Below are 10,567 nucleotides of genomic sequence, written 5' to 3' on the forward strand. Positions count from 1 at the left end.
CCAGAGCATGTGTCTGACCCGCAGCATCCCTGCAGCAGAGCCAGGGCCTGGGCAGGAGGCCTGGGATGGGGGAGGGACAGACTGTGAACTGCCCGGGCATCCCACAGACGCTGTTTGTGCTTCCCCCAGGCCCGCAGAGTGGGGTGAAGTGTTTTCCTTTCGCCTTCCCCATTGTTTCCTGATTTCTTTTATTAGCTGCTGTTTAGTAAATTGCATTTGTTCTGGGGTATAGACAATGGTCAGGGAAGCGCCGAGAGCGGAGGAAGTGCCCGGAGTGGGGACGCTCTAGCCCGTGTCCTGAGTGGACAGGGAGATGGAAGAGGGTCCCTCCCTTCTGTCCTGAGAGCCTGGGAGCGGAACAGGAGCCGGACCCAAGGGAGAAGCGCAATCGGTGGGTTTCCCGCTAGGACCCAGGAGCGGCCGGGAGGCGGCTCTGGCGGGAGCGATCGCTGGGGTCAGTCCCGGCAGCAGGAAGTGACTCGCAGCCGCTTGGAGGAAGGTAGGAGAGACCCCCCCCGCCCCCCATTCGCTGCCCTGGGCCCGGGAAAGCTGCCGCCAGACCCGGTGGGTGCAGAGCGGGGGCGGGATCACGTTACCCTCCATCCCCCACCCCCCCCATCCGCTGTTTTGTTTCCCTGCCCCTGGCCGCGCTGGTGCGGACGGAGGCTGCAGGGAGATCTGGAGCGGCGGGGGGGGCGAAGGTGGGCAGCCAAACTGAATGCAGGGTGGGGGGGCCCAGCTGGGGGCCGGGGAAGGAGCGGGGCCCAGGGGCACAATCAGGGCGGGGGGCGGGCAGCACAGGCGCTGGCTCTGGGCTGGTGGGGCCGTGCCACCGCCCCCGCCCCGGCTTGAAGGGGTTTCCAGCCTATCCAGGTTTACAGTCTGGTTCAGTGGCTCTCAGCGCCCCGCACTGTACAGATTGTTTCACCCCCCTGCCTGGGACTAGGAGCCGGGGATAAGAACGGGGAACAGCTGGTGGGGGGTGAACCTAGGGCTGGGGGAGGCAAGCCCCTCCCCCCCACTGTAGGGGCAGGACCCAGGCCCCTGAGTACCCCCAATATCCCCTCCCCCACCTGCTCAGCATGTAGCCCCAGCCTGCCCGGCTCCGGAGCCCAGGAGAGGCACACGGCCCCAGGCAGAACCTCGGGGGGCAGCCTAAGGAGAAGCCTGACCCGCTCCCCACAGGGGCCCTGCACCCCACCTCCGCACTCAGCTGTGACTCTCAGCCAGCCTGGAAAACAGAAGGTTTATTGGTCGCTGGGAACACAGCGTAGAACAGAGCTTGTTAGCACAGAAATCAGGAGCTCTCAGCAAAGTCCGTCTGGGGAAAATCCCCTCTAACCACACCTGCCCCTGAGCCTGCAGGTGATGGAGAGACCTGGGGAAAGGGCTGGAGCCGGGCAGGGAAATGACTCTGCACAAAGGGCCCCTTGGAGGGACCTATTGGTGTCGCAGGGGGTTCACTGCTGGCAGGAGCGGCACTAGAAATTTCGCCGCCCCAAGCACGGCGGCACTCCACGGGGGGCGCTCTGGCGGTCGCTGGTCCTGCAGCTCCGGTGGACCTCCTGCAGACGTGCCTGCAGAGGGTCCGCTGGTCCCGCGGCTCCATTGGAGCATCAGCAGGCATGCCTGCGGGAGGTCCACCGGAGCAGCCTGCCGCCCTCCCGGCGACAGGCAGAGCGCCCCCCGCAGCATGCCACTCCAAGCACGTGCTTGGCACGCTGGGGTCTGGAGCCAGCCCTGAGTGCTGGGGGGAGGGGCCGGGTCTGTGTTGTAATAAACTGACTGAGGGTTTTCCCAGCGTGGCAGATCCCAGAGCGTCTGTCTGTAGGAAGAGGGGCTGTGACATGGACTGAAACCCCTTCTGTAACCTCCCCCATCACCCCTCTCAACCCGACAGGCTGAGGAATCGCGTCCACGTTTCGCTCCAGATCGTCCCGTCTTCCAGGGGACAGAGAAGGGAAATGGCTGTGATGGAGACAACTCAGGTAGGGGATTTGCAGGGAGCTGTAGGGGGATGGGGAGGATTTGTTGTAGAGGGGGAGGGGCGAGAAACACACAAGGTGAGGAAAGGAGGGGACGGGGTCTGATAAACCTGCTGGAACATGATCAAACTGGGCCTGGTTTTATGAACAGGCTCACTGAAGGTGGGGGGGGGCACTTTCTGACGCAGGAAACACCCCCACTGGCCAGAGGCTTCTGTGAAATACGATGGGGGGGGGGGGAGTTGTCGGGATTCCTGTCCCCGGCTCAGAGCTCTGCTTCCCGTATCAGCCTGTGGCTGGCAGGCGTGTGGGAAATGAGAAGACCCTGCCCTGCTCCGTGTGCTGGGGGGACAGGGAGCTCTCACCTTCTCCCACCCCCTGAAGCCTCCCGGCTGCTCTGAGCAGGGTGGGGGTGGGATTCTGCTTTTCTGGCCCTCCTCCCCCATGACTAGTGGGATTGCGGCTGGGGCAGCAGGTGCTGAGCTGGGGACTCTTGTTGTTTCAGATGCCGGTGACCTTCGAGGAGGTGGCTGTGTATTTCACCCAGGGGCAGGGAGCTCTGCTGGACCCCGCTCAGAGAGCCCTCTACAGGGACGTCATGCAGGAGAACTACGAGACGGTGACCTCGCTGGGTAAGGGATTCCCGGCCCCTTGGTTATTAGAAACCGTGGGGTCTGCGTGTCTGACACTGGTCAGGTTCTTCCCTGCTCAGTTAGATTGGAGGGGAGTGGGCTCTGTAATGCACAGCTGCCGTGTGAGAGAGACTTGCATCTCCGTACACTCTCGAAATGAGACCAGGGTGTCAAAACCAAAGGGATATACAAAACCATCCCCACCTCACCCCCCTAGCTTTCCAATCAGGGAAGTGGTGTATTCTCCTGTCTGTGTTGGTTCTCATTCACACACAGAATCCCTGTTCACCTCCCTCCTTGGGAACAGCTCCAGCCATGCGGTGGGCTCTGGGCTCCGCTGGTTTAGAAATAGGCAGGAGTTTAACTCCAGAGTTAGGGTGTCACAATTCCCCTCACCTCCCCCAGACATCTGCCTCCCCCAAAGGGGCTCAGTGACCATATTCCCGTCCTCTTGGATTCCATGTTCCCCCAGCACAGCACAGGGACAGGTTCCACCCACGGAATGTCCTTTGTGACAGACGCTCTCTCAATCCTCCACACACCCTGATCTGCTCTGATTTCACCATCTCCACAGGATTCCCCTTTCCCAAACCTGACCTAATCACCCAGCTGGAACGAGGGGAAGAGCCGTGGGTGCCCGATCTCCAGGCCTGCGAGGAAAGAGAGATCTCAAGAGGTGCCCACACAGGTGAGGACTGAACTCAAACCATCTGGGGAATGGAGGAAAAAGTTGAGAATCCCAAAAATATGGTATCAGTAAGTGCCCTCCGTTCTTCCTCATCTCACCCAGGGCAGGGTTGCAGTCAGCAGATATTACTGACGTCGTTTACCACGTGTCCTGTTACCTGCTGCTGTTTCCTTCCCAACGTTCCTTCTCTGTGAATTTTTGGGTGGGATGTGGAGGTAGAATCCAGTTGCTCCATCTGTGCAGCTTTAGAATGTTGGGTTTTCCCTCGGTGCTATTCCTCTTCCTTTCTCCTGGGCACAATGACTCCTGTCGGGATTGTCTCTCTCCCAGCAGGTAACGAGCCAGTGAGTGAGAAAAAGGAGGGGAATCAACAACAGAAAGTTCCTGGGCACGGAGAACCACAGGACACCTTTGTGGGAAGCGCTGCAGGGAATTTTTCCCAGTGGTTGGAACAGGGAGAAGCCTGGGGAAATTGGCAGAGGTCAGAGAGGCTGCTGAGAAACTACTCAAGGGAGCAAATGGATGAATTTATTATCTGTGGGGAAGGATACAGGGATCCCACAGCCCAGCAGACAACCCCTAGGGAAGACAAACACCATGAATGCCTTGGTTATGGAAAAGGATTCGTTCTGGGACCACAGTTTGTTTCACCTCAGACAATTCATACTGGAGAGAAATCATTTCAATGCTTGGACCATGAAAGAAGCCACACGGGACAGAAACCTTATCAATGCCTTAAGGGCAGGAACTCTTTGAATTGGAAGTCAGCACTGACTACACATCAGAAGATCCACACAGGTGAGAGATCCCATAAGTGCTTAGACTGTGGGAAAAGTTTCATACAGAGGTCAAATCTTATAACACATCAGAAGATCCACACAGGAGAGAGATCCCATAAGTGCTTAGACTGTGGGAAAAGTTTCATACAGAGGATAGACTTTGTAAGACATCAGGCAATCCACACAGGAGAGAGATCCCATAAGTGCTTAGACTGTGGAAAAAGTTTCATACAGAGGTCAAACCTTTTAAAACATCAGGCAATCCACACAGGAGAGAGACCCCATAAGTGCTTAGACTGTGGGAAAAGTTTCATAAGGCGGTCAGACCTTGTAAGACATCAGGCAATCCACACAGGAGAGAGATCCCATAAGTGCTTAGACTGCGGAAAAAGTTTCATACACAGGTCAAATCTTTTAACACATCAGAAGATCCACACAGGAGAGAGATCCCATAAGTGCTTAGACTGTGGGAAAAGTTTCATACAGAGGATAGACTTTGTAAGACATCAGGCAATCCACACAGGAGAGAGATCCCATAAGTGCTTAGACTGTGGAAAAAGTTTCATACAGAGGTCAAACCTTTTAAAACATCAGGCAAACCACACAGGAGAGAGACCCCATAAGTGCCTAGACTGTGGGAAAAGTTTCATAAGGTGGTCAGACCTTGTAAGACATCAGGCAATCCACACAGGAGAGAGATCCCATAAGTGCTTAGACTGCGGAAAAAGTTTCATACACAGGTCAAATCTTTTAACACATCAGAAGATCCACACAGGAGAGAGATCCCATAAGTGCTTAGACTGTGGAAAAAAATTTATATGGAAGTCAGCCCTTGTTAAACATCAAGAAGTTCACACAGGAGAGAGATCCCAAAAGTACTTAGACTGTGGGAAAAGTTTCATACACAGGTCAAATCTTATAACACATCAGAAGATCCACACAGGAGAGAGATCCCATAAGTGCTTAGACTGTGGAAAATTTTTTATATGGAAGTCAGCCCTTGTTAAACATCAAGAAGTCCACAAAGGAGAGAGATTCCATAAGTGCTTAGACTGTGGGAAAAGTTTCATACAGAGGTCAAACCTTTTAAAACATCAGGCAATCCACACAGGAGAGAGACCCCATAAGTGCTTAGACTGTGGAAAAAAATTTGGATGGAACTCAGCGCTTGTTAAACACCAAGCAGTCCACACAGGAGAGAGATCCCATAAGTGCTTAGACTGTGGGAAAAGTTTTATACACAGGTCAGACCTTGTAAGACATCAGGCAATCCACACAGGAGAGAGATCCCATAAGTGCTTAGACTGTGGGAAAAGTTTCAAACACAGGTCAAATCTTATAACACATCAGAAGATCCACACAGGTAAGAGATCCCATAAGTGCTTAGACTGTGGAAAAATTTTTATATGGAAGTCAGCCCTTGTTAAACATCAAGAAGGTCACACAGGAGAGAGATCCCATAAGTGCTTAGACTGTGGAAAAAAATTTATATGGAAGTCAGCCCTTGTTAAACATCAAGAAGTTCACACAGGAGAGAGATGCCATAAGTGCTTAGACTGTGGGAAAAGTTTCATACACAGGTCAAATCTTTTAACACATCAGAAGATCCACACAGGAGAGAGATCCCATAAGTGCTTAGACTGTGGAAAAAAATTTATATGGAAGTCAGCCCTTGTTAAACATCAAGAAGTTCACACAGGAGAGAGATCCCATAAGTGCTTAGACTGTGGGAAAAGTTTCATACACAGGTCAAATCTTATAACACATCAGAAGATCCACACAGGAGAGAGATCCCATAAGTGCTTAGACTGTGGGAAAAGTTTCATACACAGGTCAAATCTTTTAACACATCAGAAGATCCACACAGGAGAGAGATCCCATAAGTGCTTAGACTGTGGGAAAAGTTTCATACGGAGGTCAGACCTTGTAAGACATCAGGCAATCCACACAGGAGAGAGATCCCATAAGTGCTTAGACTGCGGAAAAAGTTTCATACAGAGGTCAGACCTTGTAAAACATCAGGCAATCCACACAGGAGAGAGATCCCATAAGTGCTTAGACTGCGGAAAAAGTTTCATACAGAGGTCAAACCTTTTAAAACATCAGGCAATCCACACAGGAGAGAGATCCCATAAGTGCTTAGACTGCGGAAAAAGTTTCATACAGAGGTCAAACCTTTTAACACATCAGAAGATCCACACAGGAGAGAGACCCCATAAGTGCTTAGACTGTGGAAAAAATTTTGTATCGAAGTCAGCCCTTGTTAGACATAAAATAGTCCACACAGGAGTGAGACCCCATCAGTGCTCAGACTGTGGGAAAAGTTTCATACAGAGGTCAAACCTTTTAGCACATCAGAAGATCCACACAGGAGAGAGATACCATAAGTGCTTAGACTGTGGGAAAAGTTTCATACACAGGTCAAATCTTTTAACACATCAGAAGATCCACACAGGAGAGAGATCCCATAAGTGCTTAGACTGTGGGAAAAGTTTCATACGGAGGTCAGACCTTGTAAGACATCAGGCAATCCACACAGGAGAGAGATCCCATAAGTGCTTAGACTGCGGAAAAAGTTTCATACAGAGGTCAGACCTTGTAAAACATCAGGCAATCCACACAGGAGAGAGATCCCATAAGTGCTTAGACTGCGGAAAAAGTTTCATACAGAGGTCAAACCTTTTAAAACATCAGGCAATCCACACAGGAGAGAGATCCCATAAGTGCTTAGACTGCGGAAAAAGATTCATACAGAGGTCAAACCTTTTAACACATCAGAAGATCCACACAGGAGAGAGACCCCATAAGTGCTTAGACTGTGGAAAAAAATTTGTATCGAAGTCAGCCCTTGTTAGACATAAAATAGTCCACACAGGAGAGAGACCCCATCAGTGCTCAGACTGTGGGAAAAGATTCATGCAGAGTTCAACCCTTGTTAAACATCAGGCAATCCATACAAGGGGAAGACCATAAGTGCTTGGACTCTGGGAAAGTTTCAGAATTAGATTGGCCGTTCTAAACATCAGACAAAACCCACATAGTGTGTAGACTATGGAAAAACATTTCAAATAGATGTCAGCCCTTGTTTTACATCAGAGAATCCACCCAGGGAGACACCCTGTAACTGCTTAGCCTTTGGAAAGAGTTTTATACACAATCAAACATTGTTAAACATCCAGCAATCCACATTGGAGAGAGACCCGATAAGTGCTTAGACTGTGGGAAACATTTCAGAAACTGATCAGTCCTTGTTTTACATCAAAGAATCCACACAAGAGCAAGACTCCATAAGTACTGGACTGTGACAAAAGTTTCAGACAGTGATCAGACGTCATTAAACGTTGGAGAATTCACACACAATCTAAACTTCTGTGACACCTGGCCAGAAAGAGTTAAGAACCTTGCAGGCTATTTGGCCTAGATTCAACATTTAAAGACATGTTAGAAAAGTTTGTAAATGATGTTCGGGGCCATTCCAAGTTATATAGACTAGAACTTTGAATGTGAACTTGTATTGTTAAAAACTTGGAAGAAGATAATAGTGTGGTTGATTAATTGCAATTAACTCAAAAAATAATGGTGTGTATTAAAATCCAGAAATAAAGCAATTAAAAACTTTAGAGCCTAGAAGTCCACTCAGTGCTACTTCTTTTTCTGCTAATCGCTAAGACAAGTAAGTTTGTTTACATTTACGGGAGATAATGCTGCCTGTATCGAATTTATGATGTCACCTGAAATTCTGAGAAGGTGTTCTCATGGCACGTTTAGCTGGCAGTGCAGATATTTATGTGCAAGATATGCAAAACATGCCTATGTCTCTTCATGCTTTTGCCACCATTCCAGTGAACAGGCTTCCATGCTGACAGTGCTCTTTTAAAAAAAAAAATTCATTAGATAAATTTGTGATTGAACTTCTTGGAGGACAATTGTATGTCCCCTGTTCTGTTTTACACACATTCTGCCAAATATTTCCTATTATAAAAGTCACGGATAATGACCTAGCACATGTTAATTTTAAGGACACTTTCACTGCTGATCTGAGAAAACGCAAAGGAAGTAACAATCTGAGATTTCTAAAGATAGCTACAGCTTTTGGCCAAAGGTTTAAGAATCTGAAGTACCTTCCAAAATCTGAGAGGGACGAGGTGTGGAGCATGTTTTCGAAGTCTTAAAAGAGCAACACTGCGATGCGGATGCTACAGAACTCGAAGCACAAAGAAAGAAAATCAACCTTCTGCTGGTGGCATCTGACTCAGTCGGTCCACTCTGCTTTGGATCGTTATCTCTTAGAACCCATCATTAGCATGGAAGAATGTCCTCTGGAATGGTAGTTCCAGCAGGAAGGGACACATGACTCTTTAGCGCATCTGGCACATAAATATCTTGTGACGCCAGTTGCAGTAGTGCCACGAGAATGCCTGCTCTCACTTTCCGGTTGACACTATAAACAAGAAGCGGGCAGCATTATCTCCTGCAAATTGTAACCAAACTTGTTTTTCTGAGTGATTGGCTGTACAAGAAGTAGGACTGAGTGGAGTAGGATCTAAAGTTTTACGTTGTTTTATTTTTGAATGCAGGCATTTTTGTACATAATTCTACATTTGTAAGTTGAACTTTCATGATAAAAAGATTGCAATACAGTACTTACAATAGGTGAATTGAAAAATACTATTTCTTTAATTTTTTACGGTGCAAGTATTTGTAATAAAAAAATAGAAAGTGCTCACTGTATCCTTTGTATTCTGTGTTGCAGCTGAAATCAGTATATTTGAAAATGTATAAAACATCCAAAATATTGAAATAAATGGTATTCTATTATTCTTTAACAGCACAGTTAATCACAAATACTTTTTCTGATCATTCGACAGCCCTAGAAGGTAGTAATTGTAGTAGTCTTGAATGGGAATTTACAAGTATAAATATGGGGTGTTTTTCATGGAATTCTGGGTTCAGTCCTGCAAGGACTCAGTGCATCGGATCGCAACTGACAGAGCCCAGCTCCTCACTCGTGCTCAATCTAACTGCTAATTAGATTGACTCGAGCTACGACAGAGTGGGGACTATAAGACCATCTGTGGGACCCGTGTGTGTATGTGTGAATGAATGTGCCAGTTTTCATGCTGTATTTTCAATAAATGTGGCCTGTTGTCTTTTCCCCTGAAAAAGAGCCCGTGTGCGTTTTATAAGCATAACATGGTCACCTGGTCCTGTTATCCACCTTGAAGCTGGGACTTTTCCAGAGTGGGGTGGGATTGCAAACAAAGGTTTCCTGCCGATCCAGATCGATGCTCCCATGTTGACAAGACGAGACCCAGGATCCTCTGCAAGACACCTCACATTTATAGCAGCTTCCCTCTCATGCTAATCTGTACCAGATTCAAAATCTGTATCTCTGTCCGTTGGTCCTTTGTGCTGCTTCCTTCTGGGTGTTGTCCCAATGCTGTTCAAAGAGGGTGTTCCCAAAAGAAGGAGCTTGCTTCTAACCCTCAAGGCCGTCATTATGTCTGACCTTCTTTAGTGAGCCCACTTGACAAGTTTTATTGTTCTTGGGTCTGGCTTCCATCCCCTCTCCAAGGGTTGCAGCTGTCTGGAGGTGCTGCCTTCCACCCTTTACTCATTCACACCTCATTCATTCAACGGGGCAATAGATTACAAAGTGTGGGGGGGGGGGGAGGAGATCTTATTCTACTCCTAGCAAAAAGACTTTTTTTTTGCCATTATGCCAAGGCTCAATGCAAAGTTTTCTAGATAAGGATCAGATACAAGGCTGTATGAAAATAGAGGCATAATACAAAGCCATATGAAAGTTATGCGAAGATGCTTAATGCAGAGATTTATCTACAAACGTTTATAAATTGCTGTGCTTCTTATTAATGAATGTGGTGAACATGAATGTGGTACAGCTTGAGATGTCTGAATTTGCTACAGGATTCTGGGAGCAGGACCTTCCTGGCATCAAAGGGGTGTCCTGAATATAGGGGGAAAGGTAGCAACCTTTATGTATGCCAGCCCAGTCAGTTAACTATAAAGACCTTCTTAGCTGTTGTTCTGAATTGTTTTACCTGTAAAGGGTTACCTGTTTCCCTGAAGATGCTTAGGAAAAAACCAAAACCAAGAAAAGATTTGGCAGAGAACCCAGACCCAGTGAAAATGAAAGATACATTCAAATGGGGGGGAAACAATTTCCTTTTCTCAGCAGTCTTTGTTTTGGTCTGGAAAAATACAAAAAGTGTCACAGCTACTGTTACCGAAAAACTGCTGCCTTTCTCTTTCTTACCATATAATTTCAGCAGAGAAATCAATTGGAACTAGGGATTTCAAGTGATTAAAAAAAATTCATCCTGATTAATCATGTGATTATTTGCACTGTTAAACAATGATATAATAGCATTTCTCTGAATATTTTTGGATGTTTGCATTTTCAAATATATTGATTTCAATTACAATGCAGAATACAAAGTGTACATTGCTCACTTTTTAATT

At 47.8% G+C, this 10,567-nt stretch overlaps 2 protein-coding genes and 1 long non-coding RNA gene across 3 annotated transcripts; all 3 read left to right on the forward strand.

Annotated features, from left to right (window-relative positions):
* Positions 1-2,561: 2,561 nt before the first annotated feature.
* LOC123347037 lies at positions 2,562-3,667 on the forward strand. The gene is made up of 3 exons (XR_006573025.1): positions 2,562-2,617; positions 3,192-3,305; positions 3,639-3,667. It is a non-coding gene; the product is annotated as an uncharacterized LOC123347037 (long non-coding RNA).
* Positions 3,668-3,735: 68 nt separating this feature from the next.
* LOC123347036 (zinc finger protein 585A-like) lies at positions 3,736-4,852 on the forward strand (the record flags this gene model as incomplete). The annotated part of the gene is made up of 1 exon (XM_044984462.1): positions 3,736-4,852. A coding segment is annotated over exon 1 (1,029 nt), but the record flags the coding sequence as incomplete, so codon positions are not given.
* A 903-nt stretch (positions 4,853-5,755) lies between these two features.
* LOC123346060 (zinc finger protein 585A-like) lies at positions 5,756-7,776 on the forward strand (the record flags this gene model as incomplete). Its single annotated transcript, XM_044983270.1, has 1 exon — positions 5,756-7,776. A coding segment is annotated over one exon (1,302 nt), but the record flags the coding sequence as incomplete, so codon positions are not given.
* Positions 7,777-10,567: the final 2,791 nt, after the last annotated feature.

Source organism: Mauremys mutica, chromosome 12, assembly GCF_020497125.1.
Source record: "Mauremys mutica isolate MM-2020 ecotype Southern chromosome 12, ASM2049712v1, whole genome shotgun sequence".
NCBI lineage: Eukaryota > Metazoa > Chordata > Testudines > Geoemydidae > Mauremys > Mauremys mutica.